General features: G+C 38.3%; 1 protein-coding gene and 1 pseudogene across 2 annotated transcripts; one reads left to right on the top strand and one right to left on the bottom strand.

Moving 5' to 3' along the window:
• Window positions 1–5,471: 5,471 nt before the first annotated feature.
• On the top strand, window positions 5,472–18,838 carry OLR1 (oxidized low density lipoprotein receptor 1). 2 transcript variants are annotated; one of them, XM_045587748.1, is made up of 6 exons: window positions 5,472–5,612; window positions 12,353–12,454; window positions 13,963–14,208; window positions 16,811–16,950; window positions 17,250–17,365; window positions 17,604–18,838. In XM_045587748.1, exons 1-6 carry the CDS (start codon window positions 5,525–5,527, stop codon window positions 17,746–17,748), a joined length of 837 nt encoding a protein of 278 aa, XP_045443704.1. In that variant the 5' UTR covers window positions 5,472–5,524; the 3' UTR covers window positions 17,749–18,838. The 2 variants fall into 2 exon arrangements, with proteins under 2 accessions (XP_045443704.1, XP_036312241.1); XM_036456348.2 differs by lacking the exon at window positions 5,472–5,612 and adding an exon at window positions 10,525–10,787.
• A 1,670-nt stretch (window positions 18,839–20,508) lies between these two features.
• On the bottom strand, window positions 20,509–27,042 carry LOC118728631 (annotated as a pseudogene).
• Between the last annotated feature and the right edge of the window lie 751 nt (window positions 27,043–27,793).

Here is a 27,793-nt window from a genome sequence, read left to right as displayed (position 1 = left end):
TGACAATGTGATATAATAGTGGAGAATATAAACTTATTCTTTTTTTTAGCTGAGGAAATCAGTGAGATAAAAGTCTCATATGACACTGATGATTCAAAACCAGTCAGTTCCAAAATTAAATCAGCAGTACCTTTTTTTGGTGTTAGGATGAACAGTATTTTCCAAATTTCAGCGAAAAGCTTGGCCAGGTAGGATGGGGAAAAAGAGCAGGACTCTAATCCAGGCCCTCCACTGAGTTATTAAGTTGTTTCCCCAGTCCTTAATTTTCTCATTCATATAGGGTATCCCCCCAAAATGTACACATACACTTTGAATAATTATAAAGGCAGTGTTTATTAAAATACATTTCATTTTCAAAATTAAATTATCAGCTGATAAAGTGTATACAGTATACATTTTTTAGGGGGGGGGGAGGCAACCTATATAATAGGAGTGGAATATCCACTTTGCCTGAACCAGATCTTGTTTCATGGAGAAAATACAATCAAAGAAACGAAGGCATTTTGATTATATTTCTTTCCATGAACATGGGTAACACCATTAACCCTTTATTTATCTTTTTTTTTTAATAGAGAAAACACTCTTTTTTAAAAACATATGTTTTTATTGGTTTTAGAGAGAGGGGAAAGGAAAGGCAGAGAGAAACATTGATCGGCTGCCTCCTACACACCCCCTATTAGGGATAAGCCTGCAAACTGTGCATGTGCCTTGACTGGAAACCTCTCTAGGTACAGGATGGCACCCAATCAGGTTCTTTCTCTTTTTCTTGTCAGAAAGACAGTATTGGATTATGGCTAGGAATCCAGGTAGATTTTCTGGGATTAAATACTTGCTTTGTCACTTACTAGCTGTGTTATATTGGGCAAGTTATTACGTCTCTCTGTTAAGGTTAAGTTTCATTCCATATAAAATGAAGCGACAATAATAATAACATTTCTTCATAGATTTATAGAGATTAAATAAATTAATGTGTCTGAAATGCATATAATTGTCCCAATAAAAGAAGCATTATAAATGTTAACTATAATGACCTTGATTTCCACTCACTTTTACCAATGACCTTCACCTTCATGGATAACTGATGTTCATCATGCTTCTCATTGTTACCATGACCAAGTTTTACTGATTCTGTCATTTCAGTTCATGAGTAGTTCTCCTTGCTATCCTGGCCATCTCTTTTCTCAATCATTCCAGCCTTCACCCACAAGAACAGGTTTGCCAATTAACATGACCTTTTTTCCCTTCCAGAGCACTTTTCTGTTATGTGATTACCATCACCTTTTTGCCCTACAGCTACTTAACAGGTTTCAACCAAATAGGATTCTGTTAATAACCTCCTAGCTACTTGTCCTTTTTTAGAATTATTATTGCCACTTCCCCCCCCACCCCTTACTGGATTATTCCCTGGAGAAACAGAGATTTGTGTTTATCCTTATCAAAGTGATTATTCCTTGTGAGGTCAACCCCATCAGAGAGGAAAGAGGATTCAGGGGGAAAATTAAAGAAGGTACCCAATGGCATGGCAGGTAGCTGAGATAAAGGAGACTGATCTCATTACAATCCTACACAATCTTGTAGTTCCATTAAGCTTGTGAATCATTAGCTTAGACATAAGTTGTTAGGGACGTGGAGTGGAACAAATAGAGGGCACATGTACACAAGCTTTTAATCTATGCTTCAGGGAATTGTTATACAATAGCTGTAACAAGTGGGGTTAAAGAATTACTTATTTCTGGTTCCTTTGATTATTCTCCTTTTGACCTTGTCTAAGTCAGGTGACCAGATTCTCTTCCTCCCTTTGCCTCAGTGAAATAGAGGCCAGGTCTATCATTACTCCGAAGCATCAAGCATGAATTACAAAGAGCTAAGCAATAAGCAATTGCTATGGCTTCAAAAATGCATAACATGGAAGAAGAACCCAGTTTCATCTTGCAACCACTCCACTAGGACGTATCTCTATGGAATGAACCAAGATGATAGCCTGAGTATTCAGTGGCAACCTCAAAGGCATTGAAAGTCAGTGATAAGAGATTAAATTTAAGGAGAATAAACTGTATCATAAGATTATTAGTTTTATATGCCATGTAACACATTACCACAAATTACATGAACAGCAATATAAAACAGCATTTATTATCTCACATTGCCTGTGGAAGTATGGGCATAGCTTAAGTAGGTACTCTGCTTAGGGTCATACAGGCTGCCATCAAGGTGTCTGGTCTACTGGGTTCTCATATGAAGGCTCACCTGGGGAGGAATACACTTCCAAGCTCTCTCTGGCAAATTCATTTCTTTTTGAGAGTGGGATTCAGGTAAGTTTTTAAAATCTAAATTCAGGCAGAGAAAGAAAAGAGGGAGAGAAAATTTAGGCTCTATTCCTTTTGTGATCCCATACACATGGTCACATACATACTCCAGGCCACAATTCCCACCCACATTCAAGGGTATGAACATTGGGAGGCAGGGATAATGAGACCCACTTAAAATCTGTTAAATCTGTCCAGCTATCTGTCCCACAAGGATTTTAGAAATTATCCCCTTGGATTTTTACAAACAGGAGAAATATCCATCAATAGGTGAATGGTTGAAAAAATGTGGTCTATAGATACAATGAAACATTATTCAACCTTAAAAAGGAAGGAAATTCTGACACAGGCTACAACTTGGATGAACCATGAAGTATTACATTAAGTGAAATACTTTATTTTCCGGCGTATAAGATGACTTTTGAAACGAAAAAAAAGCCTGCTCAGATTGGCCAGAGTCAGAGAGGTGGTCTATTAAAAAAAAGAACTGGTGTTGCCTCAGAAGTGGGGGGTAGTCTTAAACAGCGAATATAGGCCTAAGCCTATGTTTTAACTATAAAATTAGGGGGGTCATCTTATACGCCGGAAAATACGGTAAGTCAAACATATGCTTCTACTTACATGAGATACCTAGAGTATCAAATTTATAGAGACAGAGAATAGAATGGTAGTTTCCAGGAACTGGGAGAAGAAAGGCATTAGTTAGGGTCTTCCAAAGAAACAGAACCAATAGGATGAGTATATTGAGAAAGATTGATTATAAGAAATTGGCTCATGCAACTGTAGAGGCTGGCAAATCTAAATGTGTAGTGCAGGCCCAGCAGACTAGAGACCTGGGAAAATGATGTATGTAGCTCCAATCCAAAGGCTATCAGAGGAAAAAATTTCTTATTTGGAGTAAGATCAGCCTTTTCTTCTATGTAGGCTTTCAACTGATTGGATGAGGCCCATTATGGAGGGAGAGATGCTGTACTCTAGTGATTAAGATATTATCACCCAAAAAACCTCAAAGAAACACTCAGAAGAATGTTTGACCAAATATTTGGGCACCCCTCTGCCCAGACAAGTTGACAGATAAAATTCACCATCATAGGAGTTATTGTCTAATGAGAATTGAATTTCAGTTGGAGAAGATGAAAAAGTTATGGAGATGAAGTGTGGCAATGGCTGCAAAACAATGTACTTCATGCCCCTGAACTGTACACTAAAAGTGGTTAAAATGGTAAAAGTTTCATGTAAGTTTTACCACAAATAAACAAATAGAGGAACTGCTTGTTTCTATCAGGTTTGAATAGGAAAAAAGCAAAAAATGAAGCTATGCTAAGGAGCCAGCTCACCCAGAAGACTGTGACTGATCTAATGTCTAAGCCCTCCATGCTGTGGCTCCTCAATGTGAGCTTCTAGTTTGAGGGAAGTCAAGAAAAAAATATGAGGGTAACCTTCATGTGTGTGTTCTCTACCTCACACTGTACTTTCGAAGTGTTCTATGGAGTGGCTAGTCTCTGTCTTGGTGATCTGAAAAATCTCTTACTGAATTATTTCATTAGATGTTCATACTGAATCTATCTCTCATCTGCCACCTTTGTTTTTTTATTAACTGGCATCATTGAAAAACTTGTGAGCCGAGTTTTTGTCTGGCATCTGATAGAGACGAGACATTCAGCAATCCTAAACTGTTTGGACTTCAGTTCCACTTCCTCAAAATAAAATAACTGAGACAGACTTTTGCTAAATTAAAACCCAGCTAATGCTGTGTATGTGTTTATAGCTAAGAACCTCACCTATTGATTGTCTACTTTTTGCAAACTATTGCACAGTTTATATGGTATGCCAGTGTAGTAGGAAAGAATGAATTTATCAATAAAAAGGGATCTCTCCTTACTTTTAAAGGATTTGTCATTTTGTTGGTGAGGTGGAATCACATTAACAGAATTGAAATCAATGCATACACTGTGAGACATATAAAATGAGGGGAGAAAAGAAATTAATGATGGTAATTTTACCTGTAGAGAGGATATTTTTTTTTTGGAGGAGATTTTTTTAAATAAAAAAAAGAACTGTGTTTGAAGGATTTGTAGGACTCATCACCAGATATTGGACAGCTTATGTGAGCTTCCCATGACTATTGATCCAAAAGAAAATGAATGATTATGTTCTCCTTGGACTTGGTGAATTATGGAGAAGAATGTCTGAGAGATTTAGCTCAATCTTAGGCCTCTTCTCAAGAATACAGTTCTCTTAGCATAATATTTTTCTTTTATGGTTAAGAAGTTATAGAGGGACAATAGGTAAGAGTTCTATCAGTAAACACATATAGGCATCCTTATGGGGAGTCAAGTCAATAACATATAAAACAAAATTTTTTGACAAGCAATTCATCTGTGTTGAATATTACTATTATTGATATTAATAATTATTAATAATTGGATTATCATAGTACTTGAAGAACAAAGCTTGGCATTTTCATCCAAGATTCCATTTGAATCCCAATAACATGTCTCAATTTATAGACAAAGACAAAGGTTCAGACTGTTAAGTAATTCCCCAAGATTATAGATCAAAGGATTAGCCAAGGAAATATTTGAAGCTAGCTCCATCTGACTTCAAAGTTTTCTCTGCTCCTGTGCTATACTGTCACTATCTGAATAGTACCCTTAATTAAATTCTAAAATCACTTAGGTTACCAGGTCATTATGGCTGATGGTATGAGCCATACGTGATAAATTCAAGAATTCCTGTTTTATTGCCAATTAAAAGTCAAAATTAAAAAGGAAAATATGAGACTTATAAAAGATAGAGTGTTGAGATAATCTGCTACAATGCAAAAAGCAAGCAAATAGAGACATTGGAATCGCACTGCTGGTCTACGTGCACACTTTCCCACAAATTTAATGTGTCTTACTAATCTGAGTTTCAGTTTCCTTGCCTGAAGAGTGGGTACAAATTCCTCTCCTCTAATGCTCTTGGAAAATACAGTTTTTCCTTTCATAAATTACTTAGTGAAATATCCTGAAACACTCAAAATCACCACTTTCCCCTCGTGCAATAGAAATAACCCAAGAATTTGCGTCAGTAAACATGAAGCAAAACCTCCCCTTCCTCCTACCAATGATTGAGTCATTCTATTAGATAGCAGTAGCTATTTAAACACTCCAGCAAAACCTCAGACATTTTTACTTTGTAGAAGTCCTTGACTGCTTGACTTTCTCATTCTTGGAATGAATTTGGGTATGACTTTTGATTATTTCAAGAGCAAGACTATGAAGGATCAACCTGACCAGGGGACAAATGGAGGGAAAGCTAACGGTAAGGAGAGGGTGAATAAATTTCAGGATTTAAAATGTAAATTAAGTTCATATAAAATTAAAGAGCTAAAGCACTTAACTATAGAATTAAAAACAGTTACTTAAAAGAAAAGCAACCCTAACCGGTTTGGCTCAGTGGATAGAGCATTGGCCTGCTGACTGAAGGGTCCCAGGGTCAATTCCAGTCAAGTGCATGTACCTTGGTTCTGGGTACATCCCCAGTAGGGAGTCTGCAGGAGGCAGATGATCAATGTTTCTCTCTCATCAATGTTTCTAACTCTCTATCCCTCTCCCTTCCTTGCTATATATATAAAAAAAAAATCAATAAAAATATTTTTTTAAAAAGAAAGAAAAGCAACTTGAATACAATGGAGATGATAAAGACAAATAATGAACTAAGGTGGTTTGCATGATGATGTAGTAGATGATGATGATGATAACTAACTTTTATTGATCATTTACTATGTCCTATGATATTCACTTTAGATGCATTATTTCTCCAAATCTTCACTCCCTGAGATTAAGACTATTATTATTTTATCTTCTTTTTACAGAGGATTAGCTAGGGAATTACCCATCTTTATGCAGCTGGTAAATGGTAAAGTTAGGATTGTATTACAATATTCCATTTATTCAGGACCCAATGCATCAGATGGTTCAAAAAATGTTAATTCACCCAGAGTATTCAGTGATAATTTTTAAAAAATATATTTTACTGATTTTTTTTTTTTTACAGAGAGGAATAGAGAGTTAGAGAATTAGAAACATCTATGAGAGAGAATCATCAATCAGCTGCCTCTTGCACACCCCCTACTGGGGATGTACCCGCAACCAAGGTACATGCCCTTGACCAGAATTGAACCTGGGACCTTTCAGTTTGCAGGCTGACGCTCTATCCACTGAGCCAAACCGGTTTTGGCAGTGATAATTTTTATAATATCACTTAAGGCATTGCAAAAACTGGATACATTTTATAAATTATCCAAGTGGATAAAATAATATTCGGTATGAGTATAAATTATGTTTTTTGTATATCACTGTCTTGAAAAATTATCATTTGTTTGATATATACAGTAGATTAAATTGCTTAAGTAAAAATAAATTCACAATCCTAAGCCCACAGACAATCTACATAAATTGCTTTTTATTTTATATCCATTCTTAGAGAAAGGAACAAAATATAAAAGAGGGAATTCATACAAATGAAGTCATACAAATTTAGATAAGAAATTCCAGGACATGTTTTCATAAACAAAACATAAATTTATCTCAATAGCAAAAATAAGTGTGAACATGGAATAATTTAACATTTACACTGATGAACTTAACCTGATAAGAAAATAGTACTGGCATGTATAGGTAAACCTGCAAGTTAACAGTAGTCATTTGCTCATTCATTCACTTATTCATTCATTCATTTATTCATTCATTCATTCATTATTCATGTAGTAAATACTGAGTACCTGACTTGTACTACAATTATGAAGTAAATTCTTCTTTTAGACCCTGTGTAGATCAGTTACTTACTTTATAAGATCTGATTGCTTTCTGATTAGAAAAATAGTACTCTGAGAAGGGGTTGGATGAACAGTCTCTACCTACCAAGGAGACAGGACAAAGGGTGGAAAACAGTAAATGGGGACATGTGCCTTCCCTGCCCTGGAGCAAACTTGTGACTTGTAAAAATTCAGGAATTTCACCAAACACCCAAGAATGTTGGACATACTTGATCACCTATACCTTTATAGAACAGATACTGACCAAGGAACATGTTGGTTGAAAGATTTACACAGCTATTTGCCCCTGAGGGTAGGATTAGGCAATTATTTGCATAAGACACAATTATTTTCTACTTCTTCTCTGCTAACTTGCCACATACACTCTAGGAGCTTAAGAAATGAACCATATTCCTTCCTGTCAAAATTGCTGTCTTGTTTGCATTATCTATAGAGCCTAACAGAAATGATTTTTATTATTATTTATCTTTATTGTTGAAAGTATTACAAATGTACTCTTTGTGTTTTCTTCTCATTGACCCCATCCACCCTGCACTTGCCCTTCTGAGGCCTTCACCAGACTATTGTCTGTGTCCACAGGCTATGCATATATGCATATAAATTCCCTGGTTAATCTCTCCCTACCCACTACTCCATCCCCACCTTTTCTCTGGAGTTCATCAGTCTGTTCCATGCTTCTATGTCTCAGTCCACCAATTCATGAACCCAGTTTATTCTTCCACTTATTTATATCTTCCTCTACCTATTTTTTTTTTTTTTTTTCAAATTTCTGTATTTTTCTGAATACAAGCCTTTTACCTCCTTGGTTATGTTTATTTCTTTATCTCCTTGGTTAAATTTTTTGTTGCAATGGTAAAAGGGATTTTTTTATTATTATTATTTTTTTTTTAGTTTCTCTTTCTGAGAGTATATAAAAATGCCATAAATTTCTAGGTGTTAATTGTGTATACTGCTACATTGTTGAATTCGTTTATTGAATCTCATAGTTTTTTTGGTGGAGCCTTTAGGGTTTTCTGTGAACAACATCATGTCATCTGCAAATAATAATAGTTTTATTTCCTCCTTTCTATTTTGAATGCCTTTTATTTTTTCTTCTTATCTGATCACAGTGGCTAGAACTTCCAGAACTATATTAAATAAAAGTGTTAAAAGCAGACATGCCTATCTTATTCCTGTTCTTAGGGAAAATGGCTTTATTTTTTCCCCATTGAATCTGATGCTGGCTGTAGGTTTGTCATATTAGGCCTTTATTATGTTGAGGTATGATCCCTCTATTTCCACTTTGTTGAGAGTTTTTATTAAAAAAGAATGTTGGACTTTATTAAGTGCTTTTTCTGTATCAATTGATTTTTGTCTTCAAATTTGTTTATACAATGTATCTATAACCATGTGATTTTTGTCTTCCAATTTGTTTATGTGATGTATCACATGTACTGATTTGAGAATATTGTATCAGACTTGCATCTTTTAAAAAAAATCCCACTTGGTCACGGAGTATGATATTTTTTAATGTATTTCTGGATCCAATTAGCTAATATTTTGTTGAGGATTTTAATATCTATATTCATCGGGATATTGGCCTAGAATTGTCTTTCTTTTTAGTGTCTTTATCTGGGTTTAAAATTAGGCTAATGCTGGTCTCATAAAAAGAGGTTGGAAGTGTTACTTCCTCTTGGATTTTTTGGAATAGTTTAAGGAGTATAGATGTTAGTTCTTTGAATGTTTGGTAAAACTCCCTTATGAAACCATCCATCTGATCCAGGGCTTTTGTTTGCTTCAAATTCATCAATATTTTTATTATTGCTTCAAATTCAACAATAGTTATCAACCTATTTAGGTTTTCTCATTCATTTTTTCTGTTTCAGTTTTAGAAGATTATATTTTTCTAGGAATATGTTCATTTTGTCCAGGTTGTCCATCTTGTTGGAATATAATTGTTTAAGCATTTAAAAATATTTTTATTGATTTCAAAGAGAAAAGGAGATAGAAATATCAATGATGAGAGGGAATCATTGATAGGCTGCATCCTGCACATCCCACGCTGGGAATCAAGCCAACAACCTGAAATCGATCCATGACCTCCTGGTTGATGCTCAACCAGTGAGCCATGCTGTTTGGGCATGTTCATAGTATTTTTTGCATGATCATTTGTATTTTTGTAATGTCAGTTGTTACTTCACCTCTTCATTTCTGATTTTTTATTTATTTATTTGGGTCCTTTCTCTTTATTTCTTGATGAGTCTGACTATAATTAATCTTGTTTATCTTTTCAAAAACCAGCTTTTGCTGTCACTGATCTTTTGTATTGTTTTTATTTTAGTCTCCATGTCATTTTGATCTTTATTTTCTTCCTTATACTTACTCTGGGATTTTCTTGTTGTTCTTTTTCTAATTATTTAAGTTGTTATCAGAAGATTTTCTTGTTTTTTGAGGTAGACCTGTAATGCTATGAACTTCCCTGTCATGACTGCTTTCACTGTGTCCATAGATTTTGGGTTGTTGTGTGTTCAATTTCATTTATTTCCCAGAAGTTTTTATTTTTATTTCTTCCTTGATCGTTTTGGTAACACATTCATTGTTTAATAACATGCTATTTAGCCTCCATGTGTTTGAATGAGGGAGTGGGGGGAGAGGGAGAGAAAGAAAAAAAAGGCGAAATGCTATTCATCTCAACAGAATTTAGTGCCTTCTGGGATCTCCCTTTGGATCCTGTTCTTCTGATGACTGATTGACTGCTCTGTCTGCCAATTCTGCGCTTCCTGGAAGATACTTAGGTACTTGCACTGTCAGAAACTGTCCTCCGTTGGCTTTCACCGACCTGCTTGAAGTTCCAAGTGACACACAGTTTACAGTTTATGTCTGTCTCCATGGGACTTGGTTGCATGCAGAAAGGGGTCAAGCTGTCCCATAAAGTAGGTTTGTTAGTAGCATGGGGTGCAGGCCTGAGCCAGTAAGCTTCCTCAGGTTCTCCAGACTCTGCCTCTGCCTGCCTTTGCTTGACAGCCTTTATTCTTAATCACTGAAAAATCTGTTTCTGGAAGGGCTTTAGGCAGAATCAGGAATCTAGACCTCTGGGTCTCCCATGAGGGGGAGGTGCTGTTCATATTCAGGGCAAGCGGTAAATGTGTGTCACTGTCCCAGAGCTATTCCCCGGGGAGTGGCTCAGAATACTACTCTTGGGCTGGGCAGAGAGCCTTGTATGCAATCCAGTGAGATCAGCTGGAAATCCGGAAATCTGGAGTTTCCATCAGCTCTCCCACGCGGGGAAGGCACCAGTCAGGTTCTGGGGATAATGGGGCAGATGGCCCCACCCCCAACCCAGTCACAGACACTCCTTGTGACTGTTCAGACCCGCAGGCTAGGGCCTCTGCTGTGTTCTCCTTTGCAAACGTCAAGCTGCAGGGTGTGGCAGTCAGGGCTCCTGAGGGTGGGGCAGGCTATATCACCTAGGGAAGAATTTTTCCTTAGCCAGAGCTTCAGGTATTGGAAGCAGCTATCTTCTCTCCGGGGGAAAAAAATGGCCCTTTCGGGTTGGGAGCCTGTAACGGAAGGCAACACTCCCGACTGTTGCTTCTCCATGTCTCCCCGCACTGCTTCCCACTCTACCCTCTCCTTAGTCACCTTGAGTCCACGCCGCAGTCCCTGCTCCAAAGCCTTGGGTGAGTAGCTACAAATGAAAACTCATATACTCTAGGGGGAGTTTGGGGGGAGTAGGGAGGAGACAGAAACTGAGGTTTTTCTCTTGGACTGGCTCTGGTCTAGGGGCTCTGGTCTCTGCTGCAGCCCATAGCTCTGCCGCCTTTCACAGCTGGATGTTACATGGGCCGCTGGTCTTGGGTGTGGTGCTTCGAGCTGTGGAGCCCAGACTGGGTTCTGGGCCTTTGTCATCTGAGGGAAAAGACCCTCCAGTAGTGATCCTCATTCTTGGCCTGCTGCAGGGCAGCTGGGTCAGCCCCTCTCAGGACTTGGCCCTTCCTACTGGTCTTCAGGTGTTTTCTGTCTCCTCAGCTGGACCTCCGTTGGTAATTCCAGGTGTATGTTCCTCACTTTAGCTTTATTTCCATTCTGGCCCTTGGAGGAGGAGGTACAAGAAAGGTCTGCCTATCCATGATTCTCTTCTCTCTCATTGATGTTTCTCTCTCGCTCCCTCTCCCTTCCTCTATCTGAAATCAATTAAAAAAAAAAAAAAAAAAAAAAGGTCTGCCTATTTGACTGCCATTTTCTCTCCTCACATCATCCAAAATTGATTTTGACACATGAGAGATCTTGTGAATATATTTGATCATTGATTGATTGATGTATATCATTACATGTTTATACTGGATAAAGACCTAAGTTGGGATCTTAATGTCTGTGTGATCTTAGCAAGTCACTAAATTTTTCAGTTTCCTCATTTGCATATACAAGGTAACATTGGTGCCTTATTTATCTCACATAATGGGAAATCCAAATACATTATATAAGATGTTTCCTGCTGAACCAAAATATCTGTGCTTTTTTAGTGGTAGAACGCATAATTAGTCGTACACAACTATGTGAGTTACATAATTTTGCTTCTATATTAATAGTGAGTATTTTTCTTAAAACAATAGGGCCACAGCTGGTGTAAGTATAGAACATGGCATTAATTTGAGTCAAATGAATATTGAGGTTTCATTTCTAGTTTTCTTTGCCCAGTAATCTCAGTTTCAAGATGTACTTTTAAGGAAGAGTTGAATAGCACAAAATTATGCTGTAATTCTTTGAGATAATACCAGTTAATTGACTAAAGCTTATTTGCTTAACATCAGATATTCGTATATATGTTATGTTATTATAAGACACACTGTGTGTGTGTGTGTGCATTTGTGTGCACACACTGATTTGGTCTACATTGAAAACAAGTTGATCAGACCAAGCTGGACTGAGAATTTCATTGTCATGGGGAGTAGACAAAGTATAAGCTTTAGAATCAGATACTGAGAGTTAAATATCTGGTATTGAATCCTAGATCTTCAATTGTGTCAGTTGTGTGGCAGTGACTAAATTATTTAAGCTCTTTAATTGTCCAGAGTTTTCATCTGTAAATATGGATAATGCATCATTTGCAGAGTCTTTGGAGAGGACTAAAAGTAAGTAATGCAAAGTACCAGGTATACCAGTAGACAAGATCCAAAGAATGGTTTGATTACTTATTTCTATCTTTTCTGTTTTGTTTTTCTGATTCTATTCTCTGTCATTCTAGGTCTTCGTTGTCTTTCTTCTCACTGGTGGTGCCCTGTGGCTGTGACGCTGGGGATCCTTTGTGTGGGTTTACTGGTGTCCATCATATTGCTGTCAATGCAATGTAAGTGCAGACACAAGGAAGCGATGGAGGGAAAAAATGAGAGTTTATAAACATGGTTTGTAAATTGGTTTCAGAATACCTATAAACAACCTTGACTTAGATATATTTTAAGCAAACTCTATTTTAGAGTGAGTGGGAAGATGAATGGGTATATTGTGCTAGTCTCTCAAATTGTGACATAGAATGAAGATTATGAATTGTAGGTTTTTGTTTTGATTAATTTTCATAACTTCACAGACAGAGCCTTCATAAATCCTAATACAATGAGAATAAAAATAATTTGAAGCTAATTATCCACAAGATCATCTGAGAGAACCAAAAGTAAAAGAAACCTCATTTAGCTCATGTTGAGTTTTAATAGAGATGATTAAGTGCCAATTTAAAGTTAAGAACTGGAAACAAATTTTAATAATACAACATTTTAATAAAATACTTTAAATTTATTGTATGGATATTTTGGAAAGAGGTTATTTTGGGAAGAAAGAAATGAAAGAATGAAATTGGCCATGAAAGAAAGAAAATCATGTCGAGTACCCACCTCATCCACCTGTGTATTGAGATTGTAGATCTGAGTTATTTTGGCTCTCTAGTCCAGGTATTAAGGCTTTTTCAAGTGCTATTTGTTTTTCAATTGTTGTTTATGGTCACAACCATTTATTTTTCAATTGATGTAACACTAAGGCCTTACCTGATGATGGGAGAAGTGTCTTTGACCAGTGGTGGTGATTGGAAGAGTCTTTCTCAGAGGCTCTGATTACTTTCCAATAAGCTCAAACTTGGCTTGCAAGGCAAGGAGACTGCTTTGTACTGAAGCATCAAGCTTCTAGAACTGAGATATTTGGCCCTTAACATATTTTTGCCTGTTTGATTTCACAACTGTTATTGCATCTCCACCCTTCCTAAAATATGCTGTGGCAAAAAAAAAAAAAAAAAAAAAAAAAAAAATGTTTGAGACTCTTGTGACACAGCCACTTAAAATAGTCCTGCAGGAAGGTTTCTTAATAAAAGGGGCATCATAGTTTTTGAATAAAATCTGGAAGTCTGAAAATGTAGAAAGAGATGACAGAGGAATGAAGACACAAATATAGTACATGATTAATGACTTTCCTGCTAATAGTCATTAATTCTGGTTGGTGACTATTTGTAGATTGTCTACATTTTATTAGTGCCATTGGTACTTATCTTGGGATTGCTTTTAACTTGTAACTGTGCATAACTTGTGTGTAATTTGTTTGTAACTTGTGTGTTACATGTATGTAACTGTCAGTGACATAAAACCTTGATAATTTTTTTAATCACAAGTGTCTGTGACAGTTCCTGATATATATATATAAAAATTCTAGGAATATCAAAGAACTTTCAAATCCATAACATTTTAGTAAATTTTGGTCATTCTCCAGCAATTTATCTGTTATCAAAATATTATTATTTGATTTAGTTCTTTTGTTTATTAAATATCCAGTGGAGGGACTTTTATTGAAGTCTTTCTTAATCCAGCTATCATTTAGTATCCCAGGTGACTGATCTTCTAAAGCAACAGCAAGCAAACCTTACTCAGCAGGAAAATATACTGGAGGGACAGAGTTTAGCGCAGAAACAGGAGGAAAAGGCTTCCCTTGAATTACAGAGGAAACTCAAGGGAACGATTGCAAACCTTACCCAGGAGTTGGATGAGACATCCAAAAAACAAATGGAACTTCTTCACCAGAACCTGAATCTCCAAGAAGATCTGAAAAAAGCAGCAAACTTTTCAGGTACGAGGTTGGAAGATCCTCTAATTAATCTTAACTCTCTTTTGGAAAAGCCTCTAGGCACAAAATTGGCATATTGATATGTGTATCATCTCTCTATATATAAAAGCCTAAGTGATTGGCCAACCATTTGACCATCTGCCTGGTAACTAGGATGTGCACTGACCAACAGGGCAGACGATCAACATAGGAGTAGAAACGACAGGCATGGAAACATGGAACAGACTGATGAATCTCAGAGGGATGGGGAGAGAGGGAGGAAGAGATTAACCAAAGATCTTCTATCCATACTAGAGGCCTGGTACCTGGCCTGCACCTTCTCAGAATCCAGGACCCCTCAGGAGAGCCAGTTTTGGCCCGATCCCCACAGGCCAGGCTGAGGTGCAGGGGCCTCTAGCTATTTACATAAGGTTATAACTTCATTTCATAATGTTCTACACCAGAAGTTCTCTAATTCTGTCATCCCCACCCTGTCCTCCCTCAAATTCTTGAGATATCTGATTCCATTAAGTACACTTTTGGTGAATTTAAGTTTGTTTTCCTCATAAGAGTCTTCTCCTATTTTAAAATTCTAGTTTTGAGATTTTTCTGGATGAATTCTTCTTCCCTCATCCCTTGCCACAGATTCTTATCTGCTTTCATTCCAATGTATCTCAGTCATTTTTTTATTTTCTAAACAATGTCCTTTGTCCCTAGAACTCCTACCTCTGCATTAGCTTTGTTCTATGGAAAAATTTCTTAAAGTATACTACATCAATCTAAATGGAATCAATGAAGATAGACTGGCTTGGAAGTGTTGGGTAGATGCTTCAAATTAGACAAAAATATAATGGGCCCAGGAAGTTAGTTTATATGAGAAGAATTGAATTGATCTCAGCTAGAAAACGGACTCAGGTAGAGGTAGTAGCATCTATAAGAAAGAGACAACAATGTGAACTCAGGTTGTTATTGAAATTACCTGATTTATTTTGCCTTCTTATAATATGTCATTAAGTCATATACTTTTAGTCATAAGGAGAGTTAGAGTGTGTGAAATGAAGTATGTTGCTTCCTTTGAGGCATTGAATGAGTTCCACTCTTAAGTATCAACCTGTTAACCAGGGAATTCCCTTTTTAATTATGCAACATATAACGGGCGCGTACTCTTTCACCAGGACGTGTCAGTATGTCATGCCCGGAGGATGTAATTTCGTATTATTATTATTTTTTTATTTATACTTAAAATAAATGAAAAGACTATGAAATACATATTTTTTGTTTATTTATATTTAAAGCAGAAAGGAAAATACAAAATTACAAACAAATAGAAAAGAATACCAACAAAAAAATGGAAACATCGAATTAAAAAATTATAAATTTTACAAACAATTATAAAGATTACAAAAATATATATTTTTATTTTGATACACAATAAAAATATTAAAAAGTTAACAATTACAGAACAATAAACAAAAGCACACAAATAAAATAGAAATATTGAGTTTAAAAAATTAAAATATAGATGTAAAAATTCAAAACTCAACTTCCGTGTGATATATATTAAAAACAATTGTTGATACATAGTGTTACCTTACAATCCGGACACCAGTATGTAGATTCTTTCCTAACACCTTTTTTGTAGCAAACTCGGCATTTCCTGGATTTAGTTTTTCCTATATCGCTGAGGATTTTGCAACGGAAACATCTGTGTTTCCTGAAATATTACTAAAATTAAGTTGCTCACTTTATGTCAATATAGTGTTCTCCCTGCCTAGAACATCTTTATTTTTATTTAAAGTGTAACTTTATTTTATTTTTAAAATATATTTTTATTGATTTCATTAAGGGAGAGAGAGAGAGAGAAATAGAAACATCAATGATGAGAATCATTGATTTGCTGCCTCTTGCATGCCCTCTATTGGGTATTGAGCTCACAAACCAGCATTTGTCCTTGACCTGAATGAAACCCAAGACCCTTCAGTCTATAGCTGACACTCCATCCACTGAACCAACGCAGCTAAAGGTGAAATAGTTTTTGAACACTAGTCAGTACAAAAATTATTAATGGGTTATTTCATATGATTTTTCATACTAAATTTTCAAAATCATGCCTGTGTTTTACACTAATAGCACATCTTAATGCAGAGTAGCCACAATTCAAGTACTCAAGAGCCACCTATAGGCTACTTACATATACAGCAAGTGTCTTTAAGGAGGCCTGGTATTTAAGCCTTAACCCACTATTCAAAGACATGAAGTTTTAAAACACATAAGCATACTTTGTAATAGCAGAATAACTATTAAGTATTCATTTTCCTAATGTTCACTTCCATTATTCCAAACTTACCTTTAAAAAAGTAGAGCAGATTCTAAAATTCCATCACAGCCCAAGCTTTGCTTTTTAGCCACCTAAATTCTAATTTAGTCTACTAAAATCAGAATGCTTTTTTTTTTTTTTTTTTTTTTACTTCAAGAAAAGGGGAGTATTTGCAGAGTCTGGGTATAATCTATGAAGAATTCTGAGGGGAGACTTGATTTAAGAATTATAGAAAAAATGTTTTTAATGAATTATAGAAATGTTTTTCTCAGGCATAACTCTACTGATTATATATTCTACACTTCCTAGGTCCTTGTCCCCAAGACTGGCTCTGGCATGAAAAAAACTGTTACAAATTTTCCTCTAGTTCATTTAATTGGGAAACAAGCCGGGGGAACTGCTTGTCTCTGGATGCCCAGATGCTAATAATTAATAGCACATATGATCTGGTGAGTTTTCATGGATGTGTGCTAAGGTGGTGTATTGGTTCAGAGGGAAATAAATCAGGTTTAGGCCCTGGGTGGAGGAGCCCTTGTTTGAGAATGAGAATACCTATGTACCAGCCTAGCCATGAATTCCATACATGACCTTTGATGGACAGGTTATGGAGCATCTATAGGTTTCAGTAAACCTTTTTATAATACCATGGAGACGATGTCAAAGATATCCTTTGGTTCTTTTGTTTTGTGAATCTGTGAAACAACCCTACCGAACTCCAACACCAACTCAGAAATGTTGCTCCCCACAGGAATTCATCAAACAACTCACTGCTCATTCCAATGCCCCATTCTGGACTGGATTAACTAAGAGGAAACCAAGCTCCTCATGGCTCTGGGAGGATGGCTCTCCTTTGATGCCCAATGTGTAAGTTTTCCCTTCTTTGCTGAACCCACTAGAGAAGTTACCGCAGCATTCCACACACTGTGCTCTTCTTGCCAGAGAGAAGCTTGGGCATTTCTGAGAGTCTCCTCTCACAGGGGGCCCTACCCTTCTCTGGAGTTTTCCTTCCCACTTTCGTTAGAGATTTGAAAGTCTGAGACAAGACTACATTCTTGCCACTAGGTGGCAGTAATCTACTTTTCTTTTGTGTCTCCACCTACAGGTTTAGATTGAGGGGAGCTCTTTCCCAGAAGAATCCTTCGGACACCTGTGTGTATATACAAGGTGGAAACGTTTTTGCTGAGGGCTGCATTTTAACTGCATACAGTATATGTCAGAGGAAGGCGACTTTGTTGAGAGCTCAGTGAATTTGAAGGCTCTGGAACAGAGCGAAGAGGCCATCTTTGAATTCTCTTCTGGAATTTAAGCTGTTCTTCCTCACTTGGTTGCAAACTGTGAGATGCCCAAGAACAGGTGTTAGCTGACTGTAGAGCTCTTTACAGAAAGTGGACTCCAGCTGCCTGGTACCTTTATAACAAAAGTTCTGACCACATTTTTTCACCTAGCTTGTCCGAAGCCTCCCACCCAGCCTTTGGTCCCTCTTTTTTTTTTTTTTTTTTTTTTTTTTTTTTTTTTAAGTTTTGTTCCTCTGCAAACCTTGGGAACCCTCTCTACCTCAGTGCCATCATCCCTTCGCCCTCCTAAAACTGCATAGAAGATAGAACAGAGAAGAGTTGCCCAACTGCAGATAGAGGGCAATAAAGAGGAAGCATGCATGGGAAACAGCGCATGAAGAAACAGAAAAGGGGAAAGGTCATACTGGAATTCAGCAACGCATGTTCTCAATGTTAAAGGCGACCATTTGTTGGTCTTTGAAATCGTGGTCTCTCTCCAGACTCTCTTGCTTATACACACATACACACATACACGCACACACACACACATCTTCATGTTAGAAAGTAATTAGAAATTGGGTGGTCTTTTCTGTGACCTCGTCTACAATTAAATATCAGTTCCTGAATTAGTTATTTCTTCATCTTTTCTCTACCAAAGGATAGCTTAATACATTTAATATATATTTGTTAGATTCACTAGTAGGATGGCCCAAAGGGAAAAATAGTTGTGTGTTTTTTTCCCCCCCACTAAAGTACATACCTTTTATTGATAAACGCTTCTTAATTCTGTTATACTGTGCTATAAACCAAAAACAAATGACAATCAATTATAAAACAAACTGAACCAGGTATGGAAATATCACTGAACAGAAACAAATAGAACTAGAAATATTTCTTCTATTTTCCATGTTTTTACCACTTTCTCCCACTGTTTAGCCTTTTCATCCTCTGACACATAATCTAGCACCAATCTTATTTTTTTTTTAATCTCTATCATTCCTAGGAACACAAAAAGACATTTTCTTTTACTAACAGACTTACAATAAACTGAACATATATAAAGCGCACAATTGCATCTACTAGGCTTCAGAATCTGGAAAGGGGGCTGTGCATAAATGAATGAAGAGGATAGAGAAGAAATATGAATTTAAAAGGCATGGGGGACAGAAACTTAGTTCTAGTGACTAAGCTCCCTGAATGTCTGGACCCCTAGCTTTTTATTAACACATGTTGCCTTAAAGCAAAGCAGATATACATATCAAAGGTAAAGTTTGATAAACAGTAAAAGATTATCAGGTTGGGGAAATTTCCCTCATCTGTCTGGCAGCAGGCAATAAATAATATATGTAAGTCTTCAGTCCTGCTGAAGCCCCAAGTTCCATCAATCTTTTGATGAACTTCTTGCATTTATGACCTGCTGGAATTAGCCTCCAGCACACAATAAGTTTTTTTTTTATTTTTTATTTATTTGCTACTTTTATTTCTGCAAGGATATACTGAAACATTAGATGATATTAGCTAATGATAAAATGTAGAAATGAGGCATCAGCTTCTCTAACCATAGCTACAAGAATGTGAATATGTATTATCATATGTTCACTTTGATATAATCTCATTCTATTATGTAATATAACAATTAGATAGAAACAATAAGCAGGTGATCCAGCATCTCAGGTAAGCACTACATGGAAATCTGCCTTTGAGGACGGTGACCTCCCACTCCCCCAGAAATCAAGCTAACCTCTTGAGGAACAGCCCTAAGAATCACAAGAGACATTGGTGAACCTCTTTAACAAATCAACAAAAGAGCAGCAACTACTGCCGAAACCGGTTTGACTCAGTGGATAGAGCGTCAGCACTCGGACTGAAAGGTCCCGGGTTCAATTCGGGTCAAGGGCATGTACCTTGGTTGTGGACACATCTCGAGTAGGGGGTGTGCAAGAAGCAGCTGATCAATGATTCTCTCTCATCAATGTTTCTAACTCTCTATCCCTCTCTCTTCCTCTCTGTAAAAAAAATCAATAAAATATATTTAAAAAAAAACACCTCTAGAGATTTATGGCTACTTCTATAGGATGATTTCAAACTGCAGGAACATTTGTGGGGGCTAAAATATTTTCATGCAAGTCTCCAAACCCATAATCTTGTCACTATCAATTAAAACAAAATGTTATTAATTTAAAAACATACATGACAGCTGGATTAGTTTTGTTAAGCTTTCAGAAGTATGCACAGTGACGATGTTCCTCTGAAACAGGCTCATTCTCTCAGATCTGCCTACATATAGTTCCACATCACCTGCATGTTCCATGATTGAAAGGAGGAACGTTCGGAAAACATGGCACACGGGGAACTCAAATGTTAGAACAGGGGAAAAGTCAGTTCAGAATCACAGCTAAGTTCCAATGTTAATTTTCTAGAACTATTAGTTGATCAAAAGCACAAAAAGAACAGAATGAAGGCTTTGATGAGGAAGATAAACCATGCATTTTGGTAAATTCCCTTTCTGCTCACAGAACACAGGGTGAGCAGCGAGTTGAAACAGCCACTACAACTCTTATGTGTCGTGTGATGGCACGGTGGGTCCCAGCTGAGTCACGAAGGGTATCTCAGTGGGGGCCATTATTTCTTAAGCTTGTTGCTTACATCCCTAAGCGGCTAAATGGTTAGCTCTTTTCTGCTCTATGATAAGCATGCAGAAGAGTCCATCTGCATGTTCATTTTTTTTTTTTAAATGCAGCCATTGCAAAATTAACTTCGCTGAGGAGATGGTTTTGCTAAATTCTAGATAGAATGACGACTGTGCCCTTATTTGAGTAACACTGTAAACTAGAAGAAAAGATAGGAACAACTTTGAAGAGGTGAAAGGCTGCTCTTTCCCAATGGATGGTATGGGGCAGAGGGTGAGGACGCAGATAACAAGACTCAATTCCATTTTACAGGACAGGAGCTCCTGTCGCTTTACAGCTTTGTGGCACAGTTGGGACAATACACCTGCCCCTGATGGAAAACAAAGCGCTTGTTGGCCAGATTCAAGGAGCATTTTTTTTTTTTTTTTTTTTTTTTTTTTTTTTTTTTTGCAGCGGGAGCAGTAGTCGTGCCAGGATTGTCCTTCATAGGCCACCACACTGGAGCCTTTACCAAACCTAGTGTTGGGGTTCTTGCATCCAGCACAGTTCTTGGCCACAAAGTTCTTGTAGCAATCCACGCAGTAATGCTGGTCCTTCACAGTGGGGAAACGCTGCCTGGCCAGCTTCTTAGAGCAGGTAGCACACAGAGCACTCGGCATGCCAGGGCTGATCCTGGTGTGTGAGTCCTCCAGATGTGCTGGCTTTGTTGCACTTGAGGCAATGCTTGGCAAGTCTGGGCTCATGGCAAGCCACGCAGTAGAAGTCCTTCCCTTTTGCGAAGAAGCGTCCAGAGCTGATGACTTGCTTGCAGTGGCTGCAGGTGAAGCAGTCTTTGTCCCCTTGTGCTCTACATGCTGATCTCCTGCCCCAACTGGCTTGAAGCAGCCCTTGCACTTGAGGGAGGCCTTCCGAGTGGTGCACTGGTTGCACAGGACCTTATTGTCCTCTGTGCACCTAAAAGTTTCTTTGGCCCAAGGGTGCAGGCACTGGGCTCAGTGGAAGCAGGTGTCGTGCCAGCAGCGGTTCTATAGTGCACCTCCTTGGAGTCCACACCGGTGGGCCCACGGCATTCCACACAGGTGTTGGCGCACAACTTGTCAAAGCACCTCAGGCAGCGATGGTGGCCATCCTTCTCTATGCCCTTCTTCCCCTGCAGGGGGTCCCTGCGGTAGTCACACTTCTCAGCCCTGGTGCCCACCTTGTACCTGGAGGGACCTCACACGGGGTAGTATTGCACTGTGCTTTTTAATCCACTCATCTGCAGATGGGCACTTTGGTTGTTTCCAAATCTTAGATATTGTAAGTTGTGCTGCTATGAACATAAGGGTTCCTATATTATTTCTGATTGGCGTTTCTCATTTCTTGGTATGTATTCCTAGAAGTGAGATTACTGGGTCACATGGAAGTTCTACTTTTAATTTTTTGAGGAAACTCCATACTGTTTTTCACATTGGCTGCACCAGTCTGCATTCCCACCAGCCGTGCACAAGGATTCCTTTTTCTTCAGATTCTCTCCAGCACTTGTTGTTTGTTGAATGGTTGATGATGATAGCCACTCTGACAGGTATGAGATGGTACCTCATTGTCCTTTTGATTTGCATCTCCCAGATGATTAGTGACTTTGAGCATGTTTTCATATGTCTCTTGACCTTCTGTATGTCCTCTTTCAAAAAGACATTCAGGTCCTTTGCCCATTTTTTTTTTTATTGCATTATTTATCTTCCTTTTTTTAAGATGTATGAGTTCCTGTCTACAGCCATACCACCCTGAACGTGCCCGATCTCATCTGATCTCTCTCTCAAGATGTATGAGTTCCTTATAAATTTTAGAGATTAGACCCTTTTTGGATATAACATTGGCAATTTTCCCATGCAGTGGGCTTTCTTGTTGTTTTGTTGGTTTATTTTGTTGTGCAGAAACCTTTTATTTTGACATTGTTGCATTGGTTTATTTTCCCCTTGGTTTCTATTGTCCTAGGAGTTGTGTCAGTGAAGATATTTCTATGACATATGTCTGATATTTTGCTGATTATGGATTTTCCTAAGATTTTTATGGCTTCCTATTTTATATTTAAGCCCTTTATCCATTTTGAGTTTATTTTTGTTTATGGTATAAGTTGGTGGTCTAGTTTCATATTTTTTTTGTATGTATCTATCTCGTTTTCCTAACACCATTTATTGAAGAGACTGTCTTGACTCTATTGTATGCTCTTGCCTCCTTTGTTATATATAAATTAACTAGAGGCCTAGTGCACAAATTCATACATGAGTGGGGTCCAGTCAGCCTGGCCACAATCAGGGCAGATCAGTGCTGGGCCTGTCAGGAGGAGGAGATGGTGGGAAGTTGGCCAGATGGCCCACCCCAATCAGGGCTGTAAGGGGGGAGGGGTCGCAGGCAATTGGCAGGTGGGACCCCCTGATTGGGGTTGGGGGGGCTGATTGGGGGTGGAGCCGACTATGGGGAGGGTCTGTAGGCTAATCAGGGTAGTGGTGGCCCATTGAGGGTGGGGCTGGCTGGGGGGAGGGGCTGCAGGAGGTTGTCCAGCCAGCCCTGCCCCCTATTGGGATACAGGGTGCAATCAGGGGTGGGGCTGGCCAGGGAGAGGGGCTTCAGGCTGATTAAGGTGTTGGGGGACCATTGGGGGTGGAGCTAGCTGGGGAGAGGAGCCACAGGAGGTTGGCCAGCCGGCCCCACCCCCTGATCAGGCCAATTTGCCCACCACAGTGGGCATCATAGCAGTTGGTGATCGGTCATTCCAGTAGTTTTGGACATTGGCTTTTTATATAGAGAGATCATAAAGGCTTGAGTCAATTTATGGGTTCTCTGTTCTATTCCATTGGTCTATATGTCTGTTCTTGTGCCAGTACCAGGCAGTTTTGAGGACAGTGGCTTTGTAATATAACTTGATATCTGGTATTGTGATTCTCTTCAACTTAGTTCTTCTTTTTCAGGATTGCTGTGGCTATTTGGGGTCTTTTTTTATTCCAAATAAATTTTTGGAGAGTTTATTTTTGGTCTGTGAAATATGCTGTTGGTATTTTAATGGGGATTGCATTGAGTCTATAGATTGCTTTAGGTAGTATGCACATTTTAATGCTGTTGAGTCTACCAATCCATGAACATGGTATATTCTTCCATTTACTTATGTCTTCCTCTCTCTTTTTTCCATGTTCTGTAGCTTTCTGAGTACAAATCTTTTACCTCCTTGGTTAAGTTTATTTCTAGGTATCTTAATTTTTTTGTTACAGTAGTAAATGGAATTTTTCCCCCCTCTTTCTGTCAGTTCATTATTGGTGTATAAAAAAGTCATAGTTTTCTGAGTGTTACTGTTGTATCCTGCTATGTTGAGCTGAAAGGATCCCTGGAAAAAATTCTAGCCCAACACTGGAATATGATTTTTTGCCTCTGTGTCTCTATTTCTAAGTTGATGACAAAGGTTTTTATTTTATTTTATTTTTAATTTTAATGTATATAAACACCTTAATATATATATATATGTGTGTGTGTGTGTGTATATATATATATATATATATATATATATATATATACACACACACACACACACACACACAGATTTCAGAGAGAAAAGGAGAGGGAGAGAGATAGAAACACAATGATGAGGATTGAGCCCATAACCCAGGCAAGAATTTAACTGTGTCACCTGTTTCATAGGTCAATGCTCAGTCACTGAGTCACACCAGCTAGGAAATTCCATTAAAATATCTGATCTTTACTCATAATATTACCAAATATATCTTCTTTGCACCTACATTTACTTCCAAAATCCTCTCAACCTTCACCTCTCCATGATCATTTATTCTCATTCAATGGTGTACAGGTCTTAACATGTGAAGAATGTACAAGTCTTAACATGTGAACCAAAAATTGATGGACTACTCCTTTCCTGGAAGCAATTCTTTTAATTGAGAGAGGTGTAAGTTTTTATAAGAATATGAACAGCTGGAAAACTCAGAAATCTAAGTAGGAGTACTACACATCTGACTTGTATCTGGACCATAAGAAAATTGAAGTGGCTTTGAAATTTTTAAATTGTGGGTTTTTTTTAGGACACATTTAACCAAATTAGTTTATGTTATATTCTAATGAACAGTCACATGTTTCACCTCTTTCATAGTTATTTTATTATGTAAGAGAACAACTGACAGATAATTTACAATTCTACACTTAGAGAGTGAAAAGTAATAATATAATTTAAATTCAATAAAGCATCCTATAAAATTGACAGCAGGCATCTACCTCAATGGATTCATAAACATCAAATCATCTGCCTTTGCTAAGCTCTTTTCTGAGATATGTTTAGATAGCACAACATTTTTAAAAAATAGATCTTTATTGATTTCAGAGAGGAAGCAAGAAGGAAAGAGAGATAGAAACATCAAAGAGGAGAGATAATCATTGATTGGCTGCTTCCTGCATGCTCCACACTGAAGATCGAGCCCACAACTGGGCTTGTGCCCTTCCAGGGAATTGAACCCTGACCTCCTAGTTCATAGGTTGATGCTCAACCACTGAGCAACACTGGCTAGATGATAACATTACATTTTTTATTTACAGAAAATCCCAAATATTTTAAAAACACTAAATAAGAAACTTTTTCTAATATTAAGCATGCGTGTTGTATTTTGAAAATGATTTAGGATTCTTAATATAAAAATTTTAAATACCTTATTATAGTAATGAATGGTATAACAATGTTTCAGTCAACCATGAAACATGGTAAGTCATAAGATTATAATAAACTAAAAAAATCCTTTTACTTAATAACATCATGGCCATCACAATGTTGTGCAATGCATTACTCACATGTCTGGGATGGTGCTGGAATGAATAAACCTACTAGGCTGCCAGTTTTATAAAATCACGTACAATTGTGTATAATACATAATATTTGATAATGACAACTAGGTTATTGTTTATGAGTTTACTATACAATACTTTTTATTGTAATTTTAGAGTAAATTTTTCCTACTTGTTGTAAAACAGCAGGCCATGTGATACTGCTAGCAAGAGCATACGTCTTGTGTTTACTGTGTCTCCTGATTGCATAATTTCCTCTTGTGCTTGATTTAACCTCATGTTGTTTTGTTTATTGTGGCTCCTAAGCATACAAAATCCACTGCTGATCTTGCCAGTAAGAAGCCACATCAAGTGACTGATCTGAAAATAAAACTAGGACTACAAATGTGAAAAGTCTGTGATGGTTTTTGCTCCCAGTTAGGCTATGATCTTGAAGAACTAAAACAAAGTGACAGACACTGTTAGAACATCAGCTTCATTGAAGGTAATCAGGCTAATAAAAAAATTTGAGAAAGGCTTATATAAGCTATGGAGAACTTCTAATAATCTGATTGAAGATCAGGCACAGAAGTATATCCCTCTCAGTACTATGACAATCGCAGCCAAAACAAAGATATTGAGAGAAAGGCTGGGCCCACCTACAATGTTGAATTTCCTGCTATCTCTGGGTGATTGAAACAATTCAAGAATCATTATTTATTACTCTAGCGGCCCAGTGCACAAATTCATGCACCAATGGGGTCCCTCAGCCTGGCTTGTGGAATTAGGCCAAAACCAGCTCTCTGACATCCCCTGAGGGCTCCCAGATTGTGAGATGGCACAGGCTAGGCCGAGGGACCCCATTGGTGCATGATTGGGGTAGGGGAAGGATGCGGGAGGTTGGCCATCCAGGGAGGGAGCGCAAGGGGGTTCAAGGGTGTGTCTGGCCTCTTTTGCTCAGACCCAATCAGCCAGATCCCAGCAGCAAGCTAACATACCAGTCAGAGTGTCTGCCTCATAGTGGTCAGTGCATGTCATAGCAACTGGTTAACTGGTTGACAGTCTGCTTCCTAGTGGTCAGTGCATGTCCTGGTAAGCAGTTGAGTGGCCTTAGCATATCATTAGCATATTATGCTTTGATTTATTACACATATTAGCTGTCTCGACAACCAGACACTTAGCATAGTAAGCTTTTATTATATAGGATAATGTGAAATTAAGTGGTGAATCTTCAGTTCTGATGTGAAGACAGCTGAAGAATTTTTAGAAACTCTAGATCAACTGATTGTGGAAGAAAATAACTTGCCAGATTAAATATTCAATATGGAGGCCCCGGGGCGCCCCGGCAGAGCTGCGTCTTCACCAATTCGCGAGTTCGCGAGCCCCGCACTGCAGCCCTAAGGCTTCTTGGGGGTCCGATTGTTCTCGAAGGGGGTTGCGGGCACCCAGAAGGCACTGGGTGAGGGCCCGGATGGGGGGGGGGCGGTATCACTCGGCGGGAAGACACCAGGGCAGGCGCAGGGGTTCGTGGCTGCTTTTCCGCTGTGGGGTGCGCCCCCTGAGCCTGGGGGGACCCTCGGAGGCTCCGGGAGGTATTTGAGGGTGTCAACGTTGAGATCAGAAAGGTGAACCTAGGCCGCGGGTGGGAGGGGCTCTCACCCCTGTCGCCGGGAGAACCCAGCGGGGACGGCTCTGGAGTGAGCACCCAGCCCCGCGGTAGTGACGGACCCCTGCCCTTAGCTTCCTCTTCCGCTCTCGGCTGTACTGCACTCCTTTCCCTCCGGACGGAAACCTCCACTTGGCTGGCCTGGACCACACATTTGGGATTGCAATCTCCCATTCCCCACCGCACACACCCCCTCCCCCAATAAATCCTTTTTGCTGAATGAAAAAAAAAAAAAATATTCAATATGGAAAAAATGTCCCTATTCTGGAAACAGACACTTAAAAGGAGTTTCATCCATAAAGAGACGAAATCAATGCTAGGTTTTAAGGCTCTTAAGGTCAGAATACCAGTCTTGCTTGGAGGTAATGTTGCAAGCTACAAATTAAAACCCTTTGTAATCAGGCACAATGATAACTCCAGGGCCTTGGAGTATATTAATAAGCACACACTGCCAGGGCACTACAGGAGCAGTTAGTCATGGATGACTAGCTCCTCTTCTAAGATACCCTCTTTAATTGCTATGCCAGTGAAATGAAGTACTGTTTGGAGAAAAACATAACTTTCAAGATTCAGCTTATTGTTGATGATATTCCTTAAATCCTCCTCTTATTGGTAATCTTCATCTCAATATCAAAGTGGTGTTCCTACCTTCACATACCATCTCTTTGATTCAACCAATAAATCAAGAAGGTATAGCAATTTTTAAGGCCTATTACCTGAAGAGGACCTTTGTTCAGGCTACTGTTGCTACTGAGAAAGATACTGATGTAATTCTGAAAAGATTACAACATCTATGATGTCATCAAGAACCTTGTTTGGACTTGGGGTAATGTCACCAAAAAGTGTATGAATGACATATGGAAAAAGACACTCAAGAGGTTTCACCATGACTTCAAAGAGTTTGCCAAAGATGAGGAAGTTACAA

The sequence above is a fragment of the Pipistrellus kuhlii genome, unplaced genomic scaffold (assembly GCF_014108245.1).
Source record: "Pipistrellus kuhlii isolate mPipKuh1 unplaced genomic scaffold, mPipKuh1.p scaffold_m20_p_3, whole genome shotgun sequence".
NCBI lineage: Eukaryota > Metazoa > Chordata > Mammalia > Chiroptera > Vespertilionidae > Pipistrellus > Pipistrellus kuhlii.
This window is presented reverse-complemented; position numbering and strand designations above follow the sequence as displayed.